Below are 12,059 nucleotides of genomic sequence, written 5' to 3'. Positions count from 1 at the left end.
TCCCACATGTGAGTCTCTGCTCCATGTGCTTCTCTTCCACTTTGCTTGGTTAATTCCTGATCTTCTTTAAGCTTAGGTGTCATTTTCTCAGAAAGATTTTTTCAGAGCCACCCAGTTTAAAGTAGTTGTCTCTCATAGTTTCCTGATCTTCCCCTTTCATCAGCCATACTGTTAGTCGTTTATGCTCCCCTGTTTACTTGCTCAGTGTACACCTGCCCTGCTAGAATGTAAACTCAGAGCCTGTTTCACTACCAGATACCCAGGGTACACAGTTCATAGTAGGTGCTCAAGAAACAGCTGAGGACTCAGTGAGTGAAGATCAAACATAAATAGTCAGTGCATGGTGATGATTGGTGGGGTCAGAGTCAGAGGGGAAGATAGAATATTGGGGGGGCTAGATTAGGTGTGAGGGGTGGACTTCTGAGAAGGGGTGAGGACTGGTTCTGAAGAATGAGCAGAATTTGGGTGAGAGTTGGGGAGGAGGGGGGAGGGAGAGGTCATTTCCTCTGAAGAATTAGAATGTAAAAGTATATATGGGAGATGCTGCCCCTCAGCCCACAAATAGCCAGATAAACTCACCGTCTTGCTCATTTCAGGATGCTAGGCAATGGTTTCTACTTTCCTTCTCCCCCTACCCCTACGACTTGCCATTCCTCACCCTGCCCCCAGTACATTCATGCACAAACACACATACTCAGCCTCCAGGGGAGCAGCCGGCTTGACCTGGCAAGTAATTATGGATGTGTTTGACGTAGATGCTGGGGAGATGGTGCCAGGAAAACAGGTATAGGCAGCCCCCAGTGGGCACACTCAGAGGCTGTGAGGCGGGGGTGGGACATAACTGCAGGGTGAAGGGGAGGCCTGGGATAGCGTTCTGCTCTCTGGGGTCTCCATCTGTCCAGACTGTTGACCTGGCTAGCACTGTACTCTCTGAGCCTCAGGTTCCCTGGCTGAGAATAGGAAAGCATTGCCCTGGTTCTCTCCTCCAGAGTTGGGTCATTCTCGGAGGGCTTTGCTGGCATCCCTCTACACCGAGCCCTTGTCACAGTCTCATGGGGGCTCTTTCCAGGATGCAGGGCAGTAGGAACTGGGCCCCTTGGATAGAGTAGGAACCTGAGTGTTACAGTCTCAGGCAGTGGCTAGTCTCCCCTCAGCTTACTGAGGCTTCCACTCAGGGATGATTTTCCTTTGTACTGAGTTCCCCCTTCCCCTCCTCAAGAGCTTATCTACCCTTAACCAGTTGCTTTTTCTCCCCAGGAGCGTCGCTTGATTTTCTCTGAGACAAGCCCACCCGTCCAGCAAAATAGAGTCCCTCAGGGTGACGGTTGATTTCCTGAAGGTGCCCCTCGGCCTGAAGAAGCCGGTGCTGAAGGAGGTGGCTGTGGGGCCCCCGCAAAGGCCCCAGCCTGTGGCCCTGGAGCGCTACAAGGCACGGCGTTCAGACGCCATGGACACCGAATCCCAGTACTCGGGCTATTCCTACAAATCGGGCCACTCCCGCAGCTCCCGCAAGCACAGGTGACACAGGTGGCAGAGGGAGGTTGGGAGTGCTCCAGAAGTAGGTACCTGTAGGGGTAGTGGGGTGAAGGTGGCTGCCGAGAAGACCCAGGTTCTCCTGTTGACCTTCTGTGCCCGTTCCCCTGGCCTCCTGTTGCAGGGACCGACGGGACCGACACCGCTCCAAGAGCCGAGATGGGAATCGTGGGGATAAGTCCGTGACAATCCAGGCTCCTGGGGAGCCCCTGCTGGACAATGAGTCCACTCGAGGGGATGAGCGGGTGAGCATCATGGGATGAGGTGCAGAGAGGGGAAGGGTCTGGGAGGCTGGTCCAGATCTGAGAGGGCCTGTTGTATCTGTCCCAGGGTCAAACCCTCCTTCAGGAGAATTCAGGGAATTTCAGTAGAAATCTTATTGGGAGCAACAGCTTCTTTCTTCCTCGTCTCCAGAGAGGTGGGGTGACCTAGGCTGTATAGTGGGAATTCCCTGGTTCCCCTCACCAATGCTGGTCAGTAAGGCTCCTGGGAAGCTAGAGTAGAAGGGCTGGCGCTATATGATGCCTGGGGGTATGAGCAGCCCGGATTTTTCTTTGAAGCCTTAAGGCAAGAGAACTCTGGCCCCCTCTGGTGTTGGCCTGTAGAAGAGCATGGCCTGGGTGTTGGGTAAATGGGTAAATGCCGTGTCGGAGAGTCAATGGAGAAAGAGTAGGGAGGAGAAGTGAGGCCTGGCAATTGAGAGGGGGCTTGAAGAGAGTTCTCCAGGGCCAGAATGCACCTTCTTTAACCTCTGTTGCCCACGGTGCTCAGCTGGTAGGGAGGTTGGTAGGCAGAACACAGTGCTAGTAATAGGGCAGAGCTGGGATGTGAGATGACCATAGGTTGCCCATGTCTCGTTCTTCCTCTTTCTTCTTGGGAGCATCTTAGGGGGCTGGAGACTCCCAGCTCTGTTCTCCTCACAAGAACTCTTTGTGATTGACATTGGGAATTCCTGGTCTTGGGGACAGGTCAGTACCCAAGCGAAGTGTTTTTTCTCCCTCTTTTGCAGTCCTATCTTCTCCCCGAGACTGGGTCTCCTGAGTTCTTAAAGTGACCCCGAGATGAGATAGGCTCACTTGCTGTTGGGAGGTGTGCCCAAGCCTTGATCCTTTGGAAAGGGTAGGCGATGTGTCTGAGGTCACACTAGAGTGAGGAGTGGACCCTGTTCTTTGAGCTGAAACTGGTTAGTGCCTCCACTTTCTGTCTTCAGATCGGACTCTTATCCTTGGGAGAGGAGCTTCGTCAACCTCCTACTCATGGACTCTCTCAGGCAGTCTCCCGTGTGCCCCATCCCATGTCTCAGTCCTGTAACCTGAATTGCCTGGGTATAGGATGTGACTCCATATCCCCAGGCTGTCCAGGAGTGAAGAGCATGGATGCTGATGGTCACTGGTGGTCTTTGGGGCTCCTCTGTGGGATGGTATCTAGCCTCTTCAGAGAAACAGTTTGAGAGGACCACACTCAGAAGGGCATCTGGGGACCTCAGCCTCTCTGCCCCCTTGCCTCCAGGAATAGGCAGCCCCTGTGCTGGGGCCATGTAGATGACCCAGAAGAGCTGGCAGACCACAGAGCCAGAGTGGCCCTAGTCAGCACCATGTCTCCCACACTCTGCAATAATCACCACCCTCCCTTCCCCTTGGTGCTCCCTTCTCTTCACCATGCTACTTTTGTTACATTATTCCCTTAGTCAGAAACGTCTGGTGGCTCTCAATGCCTGGAGAATAGGTGTTTCTTGCTTACCCTGGTATTGCAGGTCTCCTACCTGCTGTGCCTGATGTGTGTGACCTCAAGTTCCAGTTACTGCCTGAGCATCTCCCTCAGTATCTTTTTTGTGCCCTCTTCTCTGAGGGTCATCTGTGCATGTGCAGGTGGTTTTTTGTTTGTTTGTTTGTTTGTTTTTTTGTTATTCTGACCAGTGTGAAGCTCCCCAATGTCCAGGGCTCAGCTGTCCTGTTCCTATGGAGGTCAGGCTTGGACACAGTGGAGCTCAGGCGGTACCTTGATGGCTTCATACTGGCTGATTACCCTTGCATTTTCTCCTCCTCTCTCACGCTTCCTTCTCTGTCTTCCTCCCCTTGTCTGTTCTCCTGTTCTCCTGATCCCCATTGCTGTAGGATGACAACTGGGGGGAAACGACCACAGTAGTAACAGGTACTTCAGAGCACAGCATCTCCCACGATGACCTCACGCGAATCGCCAAGGACATGGAGGACAGTGTCCCACTGGACTGCTCCCGTCACCTGGGGGTGGCTGCTGGCACCACGCTGGCGCTGCTCTCCTTCCTCACACCGCTGGCTTTCTTGCTGCTGCCCCCTCTGCTGTGGCGGGAGGAGTTGGAGCCCTGTGGGACAGCCTGCGAAGGCCTTTTCATCTCTGTGGCCTTCAAGCTGCTTATCTTGCTCCTGGGCAGCTGGGCCTTGTTCTTCCGCCGTCCAAAGGCCTCGCTGCCCCGTGTCTTCGTGCTGCGTGCCCTGCTCATGGTGCTCGTTTTCCTGCTCGTTGTCTCTTACTGGCTCTTCTATGGTGTGCGCATCCTGGACGCCCGGGAGCGCAGCTATCAGGGTGTGGTACAGTTTGCCGTGTCGCTGGTGGACGCCCTGCTCTTTGTGCACTACCTGGCGGTCGTCCTGCTGGAGTTGCGCCAACTGCAGCCTCAGTTCACACTCAAGGTTGTGCGCTCCACCGATGGGGCCAGCCGCTTCTACAACGTGGGCCATCTCAGGTATGACCACCTGGGAGCAGGCAGACAGGCATGGGAAGGAGGCTGGGGGACCACAGGACAAGGGGGTACACCGGTGGGGCTGGAGATGATGGGCAGGGAGGGCTGGGTGGAAAGGAGTTCTCCGCAGTGTCTGCTGCTTGATGCCCAGAGTCTGGAGGCACAATGTGGTGGGAGTGAGCAAATGAACAGTTAGAGATCTTACAGGGGGATTGGCCAAAGAGGCAAAAGTTGTGGCACAAACAGACTTTTGGGATTCACTTTCCTATTTGTGTCTTGGAGGCACAGCCTCTTGTGAGCACAGGGTGAGTGGTCACTGAGATGAGCTGGCCAGAGAGGGGGATCCCCAGGGCAAACAATAATGAAGAGAGCTCTTCAGCCCTGCCCCCACCCCAGACTTGTGGACAGGATGCTCCCACATCATACGGACTATACAGAGTATCAGTAGCATTTCTTGGTCCTATAGGGAATCTTGGGGAGAATCTTGAAAGGGATTAGTGACCCTTGGCTGGGAACCCAGGTCCAATGCCCTTTTTCCCCTGGGCTTCAGCGTGGCAGGGAAGGACTAGGAGGCCCAGCCCTGGGAAAGGCTTGGGAGCCTGGTATGTAGACCTCAGGCTCTGAGCCAGACTTCCTGGAAGCAGCGTGTCCCTGTCCTGTGTCCTTCCCTGCCCTACCAACCTGCCCTGATGTATCCCTTCCCCTTGTGCCCCTTGTCTGTCCCTCCTCCCTCCCCCTTCTGTGTCTCCCCCACAGCATCCAGCGTGTGGCAGTGTGGATCCTGGAGAAGTATTACCATGACTTCCCTGTCTACAACCCCGCCCTTCTCAACCTGCCCAAGTCCGTCCTGGCCAAGAAAGTGTCTGGCTTCAAGGTGTATTCCCTTGGAGAGGGTGAGCAGCCCTGCTCCTCAGCCGTCCTGGTCTCTTCTCAAGCAGGATTCCAAATTACCTCCTCCCAGTTTCTCTCACATCCTCCTTCCCTTGCTTTCTCCTTTCCTCAGCCCTTGTTCCAGCCTTTTCTATTCTGTCCTTTCCCTTGACTCCAGGTGGTTGGTCTTAGCTGCTGATCTTTCTTGCTGTCCCATTATGCCATGGTGTATCCTCCCAGTCTGGCTCATCAGCCCTGGTCCTAAGCCCTTGGCTCTCTGAGCTCCAGAATCTCCTGCACTGGCAGGGAACACGTGCAGAGCTTTTGCTCTCCAGTGCCATCTTGTTTCCTTTGGGTCTCTCCCAGGCATGGCCATGAGGGTTGGGAACAGGAGGTATTGGCCAGGGGTGGGCACAGCTTCCTCAGGACATGTCAGGTTGCTGTCTCCAGGCTTCCTGGAGTGAGAAGCAAGGCCATGCTCCAAAGTGCCCATCGCCCCTCTCTCCTGCTCCTGTGCAGAAAACAGCACCAACAACTCCACAGGCCAGTCCCGGGCTGTGATTGCTGCAGCGGCCCGGAGGCGGGACAACAGCCACAATGAGTACTACTACGAGGAGGCAGAGCATGAGCGGAGGGTGCGCAAGCGGAGGGCCAGGTGGGTCCCTGGAGGGCAGTGGGTATGGATAGACTCAGGAGAGGAAGACCATATGGTTTGTGTAACTGCTGGCAATAGATGGATGAGTGAGTGATGACAAAGGTGGGGTATGTATTCATGTTCTGTTGCTGCCAAAACAAGTCACCGTTAAGTCAGCTCTGTAAAACAACAAACCTCTGTTACTTCACAGTCCTCTGTGTCAGGTGGGGTTTACTGGACCTGTGTCTAGGGGCTGGAATTTGAGCCTGGGTTGTTTTCCAGACTCACTGGTTGCTGGCAGAACCTTGTCACCTGGCCCTGTAGGCAGTTCACAACATGCGGTTTGCTTTTTTCTTGAGACCAGCAGGAACAGGTCTCTGACTTCTGCCATCAGCCAGGGAAAACTGCTTTGAAAGGGCTCTCATGGTAAGATCAGGCTCACCATGACAATCTCATATTTTAAAGTCAACTCATTTGGTGCTTTAATTGTATCCTGAAAATGTATGATGGTTATTGAATCACCAGGGAGTGGGAACCTGGCAGAGGTGGATGGGGGCATCTTTGAATTTTGCCTACCATAGTGGGCCAGAGAACCAGTGAAAGGAAGTGGGTCTCCCCTGAGGCAGCAGGGACCGAAGCTGATGAGACCTACCAGCAGACCTTGAAGGCTTGCTCAGTGAATGGTACATTTTTACCTGCAAAAAATGAAGGTCCAGTGCCATACCTTGGTAAACTCTTAAAGGCTGTCCTCACTCCTCCCTTTTTCTTATTCACATTATTGTGCAAATTTAAGTAGAGCCTGAAGGAGCTTTCTTGGTGCCTACTGCTGGGTCTGTCAAGATTTCCAAGGGGAGGAGCAGAAGGTCTCAGGTCCCTCCTGTCACATGGATATCCAGGTCTCAAGGGAGGAAGGTGGCCCTTAGCCTGTCCTGAGGTGGAGGCACCTTAGCCTGGTGTCTCCAGCAGTAGATCAAAGATCACCAACCCCATTTCTGCAACATTCCAGCATGTTTCTAATTGTCTTAGAAGTGGCCCTCCTAGGAAGGAAACCAGAGATGTCCCCTGCTCTCTTACCTTCTGCCCTGTCTAAGGTCTTTGGATCTTCTGCATGACCACCACCCTTCTTGGCCTGTAGGAACCGTTTCCTTCCCCATTTCCTGGGTTATAAGCAGAAGAAAACTTTTTTCTCTTGGTTCACCTGAGACAACAGGATCATTTGAGAAAGAACTTTACTGAGAAGCTTTGGTGATGCAAAAGAATAAACAGAGAAACTGTTGATGTACACAGATGCACATGTTCACTTAGCCCAGGATCCCTTTCTAAGCTACTTGAAGGGCTTATGAACTGGTGTTGTTTTGTGTGTCTCTATGTTTTTTGACGTAAATTGGCCTGTTTTTCCTGTTTGCCCCTTAACACTGTGTATTTGAGATCCACTGATGTTGTCTACACATCCACCTTGTTGCATCCTATCTCTGCAGAGCAGTTCATGGAATATTTACAGCATCCTAACCAGTATTTGAATTATAGTCATCTTCCTAATTTTTTCCATTTTATTAGATAAGTAATATCTTATTAACATTTCAAATATCCCTCTAATTACCAGTAAGTGGCTAATATATTCTTTTGCCTTTTAGGGCTCTTGTGAATTGTTTGTTCATCTCTTTTGCCCATTTTTCTGCAGTGTTCTTGCCCTTTTTTTTTCTTGATTTCTAGCAAATTCCTTGCAATCTGCCACTGTCCCAGTAGATGTTCACTAATGTTGCTCATGCTGTTGTGGTGAATAGAAATCTGTCATTTTGATGTGGTTGTATCTATTCATTTTTCTCCCAATGAAGTGTGTTTGGAGTGGTGTATTTAAGAAGGCTTTTTTTCAGGGTTTGCTGGGCTTTTCCATAGCACAGTTCCTAGTTGTCTCTCTGGGTTTGACACTAGAGTGTCCTCTTTGAGTGCCTGGGCTGGGCTGGCTCACTGAGCTCTACAGCTGTTTCCTGTCCCCATTGGGGGTAATGCCCTCCCCCTCCCAGTGCTTCCTCAAGAGCACAAAGGCCTGACCTTGTTCTGGCTACTGGAGGGCTGGAGCCGGGGGTGGAGGAAGATGAGAGGTGTGTGTCTGGTCCAGACCCCTCCTGTCCCTCAGGCTTGTGGTGGCGGTGGAGGAGGCCTTCACTCACATTAAGCGGCTGCAGGAAGAGGAGCAGAAGAACCCCAGGGAGGTGATGGATCCCCGGGAGGCAGCCCAGGCCATCTTTGCATCCATGGCCCGTGCCATGCAGAAGTACCTCCGGACCACCAAGCAGCAGCCTTACCACACCATGGAGAGCATCCTGCAACACCTGGAGTTTTGCATTACACACGACATGACACCCAAGGTAGGCCTGCTCTGCCTCCGGCATCCTTCCTTTCTCTAATTCTGGCCCCTTTTTTTCTGCTTCTATTTCCCCATGTTCTTTCACTTCTTTCCTTACTCTTCCTCTCTCTCTCTCTCTTTCTCTCTCTCTCTCTTTCTCTCTCTCTCTCTCTCTCTCTCTCTCTCTCTCTCTCCACACACACACACACACACACACACACACACACACACACCCACCCACCCACCCACCCACCCACCCACCCACCTTGTTATTTTCTCTTTTCCCATTTCTACCCCATCCACCTCATCTCTGTGTCGGGTAAAGTTCTTAATGGTGAGGAGAAGGGGGAACTTTGGAACAATTTTGAGAATGGCTGAGTCCTATTCCTCATCTCTAGAAGAGCTCTGGAATTTCCAATCCAAAATCCCACAATCACTCCTTCACTTCCACCAGGTCTTTTTTGTTCTCTCTGAGACATTACCTATCCCTCAACTCTACTGTCCACTTCCTGGACGTGCCTCCCCTGCGTCATCCTTGGTGAATAAGTGACTAAAGATGTAGTACTTTAACCATGACACCTCTAGCTTTCTGCTGGTGCAGAGCTGCTTGTCACTAACCATGCCAGCTGAATGGAGAGGAAGGAGGAATACAGGAGGGCTTGCCTAGGTTATTACATGGTGCAGGGGAAAGAGCAGAGGATGAAGGCATCAGGAGAGCAGAGTTCCAGTCCTGACCCTGCTGAACCACATCATCTCTTTGGGTTCCCACTTCCTCATTTCTAAAGCAAGTGTCTGAAGCAGATGATGTCAGGCTTCTTTCTGCTCTGACATTCAAAGATCATATGCAGAGCGAGGTGGGGGCCTCTTGGTTGTCTTTGGAATGCAGGATGGAGGGTGGGCGGGAGAGCTTCTTACACAGCTCCTTCTCCCCCTTGGCAGGCCTTCCTGGAGCGGTACCTGGAGGCTGGGCCCACTATCCAGTACCACAAGGAACGCTGGCTGGCCAAACAGTGGACACTGGTGAGCGAGGAGCCAGTGACCAATGGGCTTAAGGATGGCATCATTTTCCTGTTAAAGCGCCAGGACTTCAGCCTGGTGGTCAGCACCAGGAAAGTTCCCTTCTTTAAACTCTCTGAGGAGTTTGTGGACCCCAAGTCGCACAAGTTTGTTATGCGGCTGCAGTCTGAGACCTCGGTGTGACTGTAACAGCAGTGGGAATGGGAGACTGGGGGGAGGGGGCTCGTGGGGTGATGGGCAGGGCCTGGTGCTCAAGCTAAGTCCCCTTCCCACAGCCCTTATTCCTCTTGCCCTTTTTTTTTTTTACTTGAATTAACTTACCCCTAACCTGTCTCTTCCTCATTTACCCCTTGTGAACCTGGGGAGCCCATCCTGCTGCCAACAGTACCTGGGAAATTCCCTCTCCTCTGCCCTCCTCACTTTTATATCTTTCTAGGCCCTGCAGGAACCATTGCCTCTCTCCTTCTCCTCTCCCTGGATGATGGTCTTTTTTGAAAGTGCACAGGGCTCTCCTGAGCCCCCACTATCAAATCCAGGTTCTTGTGGCTGTTCTCTCCAGTGGCTTCTGACAGGGTGTCTCTGGGGCACACAGATATGTCTCCAGAGACCCATGGTGCCAAACTCCTCCAGGGCAGGAGTTTCCCCAAACCTCCAGATGGCAGGTGATTGGCCCCTTCTGCTACTCACTACACCTGTAACAGATTCTGAGTTCTTGGGTCAAGGATATACCTGTGTCCTCCCACACAGCCCTGAGTTAGGGGTCCCCTGCCAGGGTCATTTGCTTCCAGCAGTTAAGAGCTTCCCACACCCAGCCACACATATTCAGAGTAAGAGAACATCCCTTTACTCTGAAATCTCCACTGTCTGTTTCTGACTTGTATGGTCATGTGTGACTGTGGGTAAACTGAGGCAGAAAATGTCTGTGACCTCCTTTCCTGGGTCCTTTCTTCCTATGGCTCTTTCCTAGGCAGCTCTTGAGGGAAGGGCTGGAGAGACCCCGCCCCCCACCCCTGGGAACATCACTGATCCTTGCCCTCTGAACCTGCCCTCAACTTCATTCCCACCTTAGTGGGGCAGGTTCCCCTTCTCAGTGAAGGATGGCATGTAGACTCCTGTACAGAATTAGTGGCTTGTGGACCCAAACTCAACACCGGTGGTCTTAGGCAAACATTTTTCTTTCTTTCACCAGCCACCCCCAGTCTTGCTGTCTCTTCCTTTAACTCCAGAGACCTGCTGCCTCATCTCTTTTTTAGGGGGAGCCAGCAGCCCCTCTTCATTCCCTGCCTTAAGTCCACCTCTTTATCTCAGGGGTCTCTTTTCCTTGGCTGCCAGGGTCCCCTCCTCTTCTCTCTCTGCCTGGTTCTCTGGGCTCTGGTCTCCCTCTGTACTGAGGTAAAGGACCAGGATTGCTGCCTTTTGTGGGTACTTAGCCCCTTACTCCATTTACCTTTCATAGTCTCTTCACTCAATCTGAATTCCTGAGAATTTTCATCTCATTGTGAGCGAAGTTCACTGGCCTCTAATACATGTATTCAGTGTAAATCTGAGCCTTTAAGTCATGTAGTTTAGCCAAGTGGAATGGAACTAGGAAGCATCCAGATACCTCCATCCAGGATCCATGTGGTGGACCATTCTGCTGACTTTGGCTGGTATGTGCCCAGGGTCCTCTAAATAACTCATAATGCCCCCTGTGGGCCTGTCTTTTCCCTGGAAAGCTCACTGGTTGTTGCCTTGTAGAGTGCACCCTAGGTTAAGATCCCCATTGATGTCTCAGCAGGGAGGCTTCCTCTCTGTGTTGTGGCCTTCCTGGGCTCAGGGGAGCCTAGTGATTGGTGTTTCTCCTGCTGTTCTTTCTGAAAAAGCACATTTGTCCATCCAACACTTACTAAAGAAGGGCTCTTCAGCCAGTGCTTACCTTATTCCCACAGGGGTGGTTTTTGGGGCTGACTTAGGCAGGGTCTGGAGGTCCGCCTTGGCCTGGGGCTGTGGGTTTTGGATAGACCTGAGGGAAATACATCCTCTCCTGGGGATATTTGGAAAGTGTCTTTTCTTCAGAGACCTGGTTTCAGAGGAGCCCCTCTGGGTCACATTTCTAAATACCTCACTATCGTGCAAAATGGGGCCTGGATGGTGATTGGGGTCATTATCTTTGTGGGCAGGACTGGGGTATGGTATGGTTTGAGGACTGAGTTGGAGAGGGAAACTATTTGGGATCTTCGTTGCTGTCCTAGGTTAGGGGCAGGGGAGTATTTATTTTGAGGACCTGCCATGTTTTTGATCACTGTGATGTTTTCATTCCCTTTTCCTAAAACAAAAATAAATACCGCCCCCCCCCCCACACTCTCTCTCTAAGCACTAAGGGCCATGACTAAGAATGATAGTCTTTTGGTCCTTTGCATCAGAACTGTGGTATCTTTGTCTCCTTTGATTATTATTATTATTTTTAAAAATGGGACGAATTGTCAAGTATATGGCTGTGTTTGTCCTTTGCTTCTCCTGTATGGAAGGTTGCCTTCATGCTGTGAACTGCTGTGGGGCTTGCAGCTGACTCAGTCCCTCTGAGCAGTGTCCTTCACTTTGCCTGTCCCGTCATTCCCTAGATTTTCTCATTCTTCCTTGTGAGGGTGCCCACCTGTTGCCACAGCCCCCACCCTACCCCTTCTGCCCTATCACCATAGGGGATGCTGTGACTGTATGGCTGGGTCTCTCCAATGTTCTCTCTTTCTATGGTTACATGGCATCCTAGTGCAGCCCCACTAGGCTTTTCTTTTCATCACTTTGGAACACTTGCCCTCAGTCCCTTTATACCAGGACACTGTGCCTCAGTCCTACACCTACCTCGCCACTCTGTGGCTGTCCCCATTGGTCCCTTTCTCTAATCTACTCTTTGTGCTCTGTTTATTCTTGCTTATTTCCCGTTTGTCTCTTATTTCTTCCCA

General features: G+C 51.8%; 1 protein-coding gene across 2 annotated transcripts; it reads left to right on the top strand.

The window, feature by feature from the left end:
- Window positions 1–1,367: 1,367 nt before the first annotated feature.
- On the top strand, window positions 1,368–9,303 carry VANGL2 (VANGL planar cell polarity protein 2). 2 transcript variants are annotated; one of them, XM_054562810.1, is made up of 7 exons: window positions 1,368–1,518; window positions 1,658–1,778; window positions 3,648–4,255; window positions 5,009–5,145; window positions 5,642–5,777; window positions 7,894–8,125; window positions 9,043–9,303. In XM_054562810.1, the coding sequence occupies exons 1-7, from the start codon at window positions 1,448–1,450 to the stop codon at window positions 9,301–9,303; spliced, it is 1,566 nt and encodes a 521-aa protein (XP_054418785.1). In that variant the 5' UTR covers window positions 1,368–1,447. The 2 variants fall into 2 exon arrangements, with proteins under 2 accessions (XP_054418785.1, XP_054418786.1); XM_054562811.1 differs by having other exon boundaries at window positions 5,009–5,149; window positions 5,649–5,777.
- The last annotated feature ends 2,756 nt before the right edge of the window (window positions 9,304–12,059 follow it).

Source organism: Pteronotus mesoamericanus, unplaced genomic scaffold (assembly GCF_021234165.1).
Source record: "Pteronotus mesoamericanus isolate MK-2021 breed Mesoamerican mustached bat unplaced genomic scaffold, CSHL_Meso_final scaffold_705, whole genome shotgun sequence".
In the NCBI taxonomy this organism is placed as follows: Eukaryota; Metazoa; Chordata; class Mammalia; order Chiroptera; family Mormoopidae; genus Pteronotus; species Pteronotus mesoamericanus.
Note: the sequence above shows the minus strand (reverse complement) of the source record. Positions and strands in the feature narration are given on the sequence as shown.

What these genes read in the sequence shown, in the direction of transcription:
- VANGL2 (XM_054562810.1), top strand. Translation starts at nt 1,448, where the DNA reads ATGGACACCGAATCCCAGTACTCGGGCTATTCCTACAAATCGGGCCAC. An exon ending in CGCAGCTCCCGCAAGCACAG is followed by an intron (nt 1,519 to 1,657) that starts GTGACACAGGTG and finishes CTCCTGTTGCAG; the next exon opens with GGACCGACGGGACCGACACC. An exon ending in TACAACGTGGGCCATCTCAG is followed by an intron (nt 4,256 to 5,008) that starts GTATGACCACCT and finishes TCTCCCCCACAG; the next exon opens with CATCCAGCGTGTGGCAGTGT.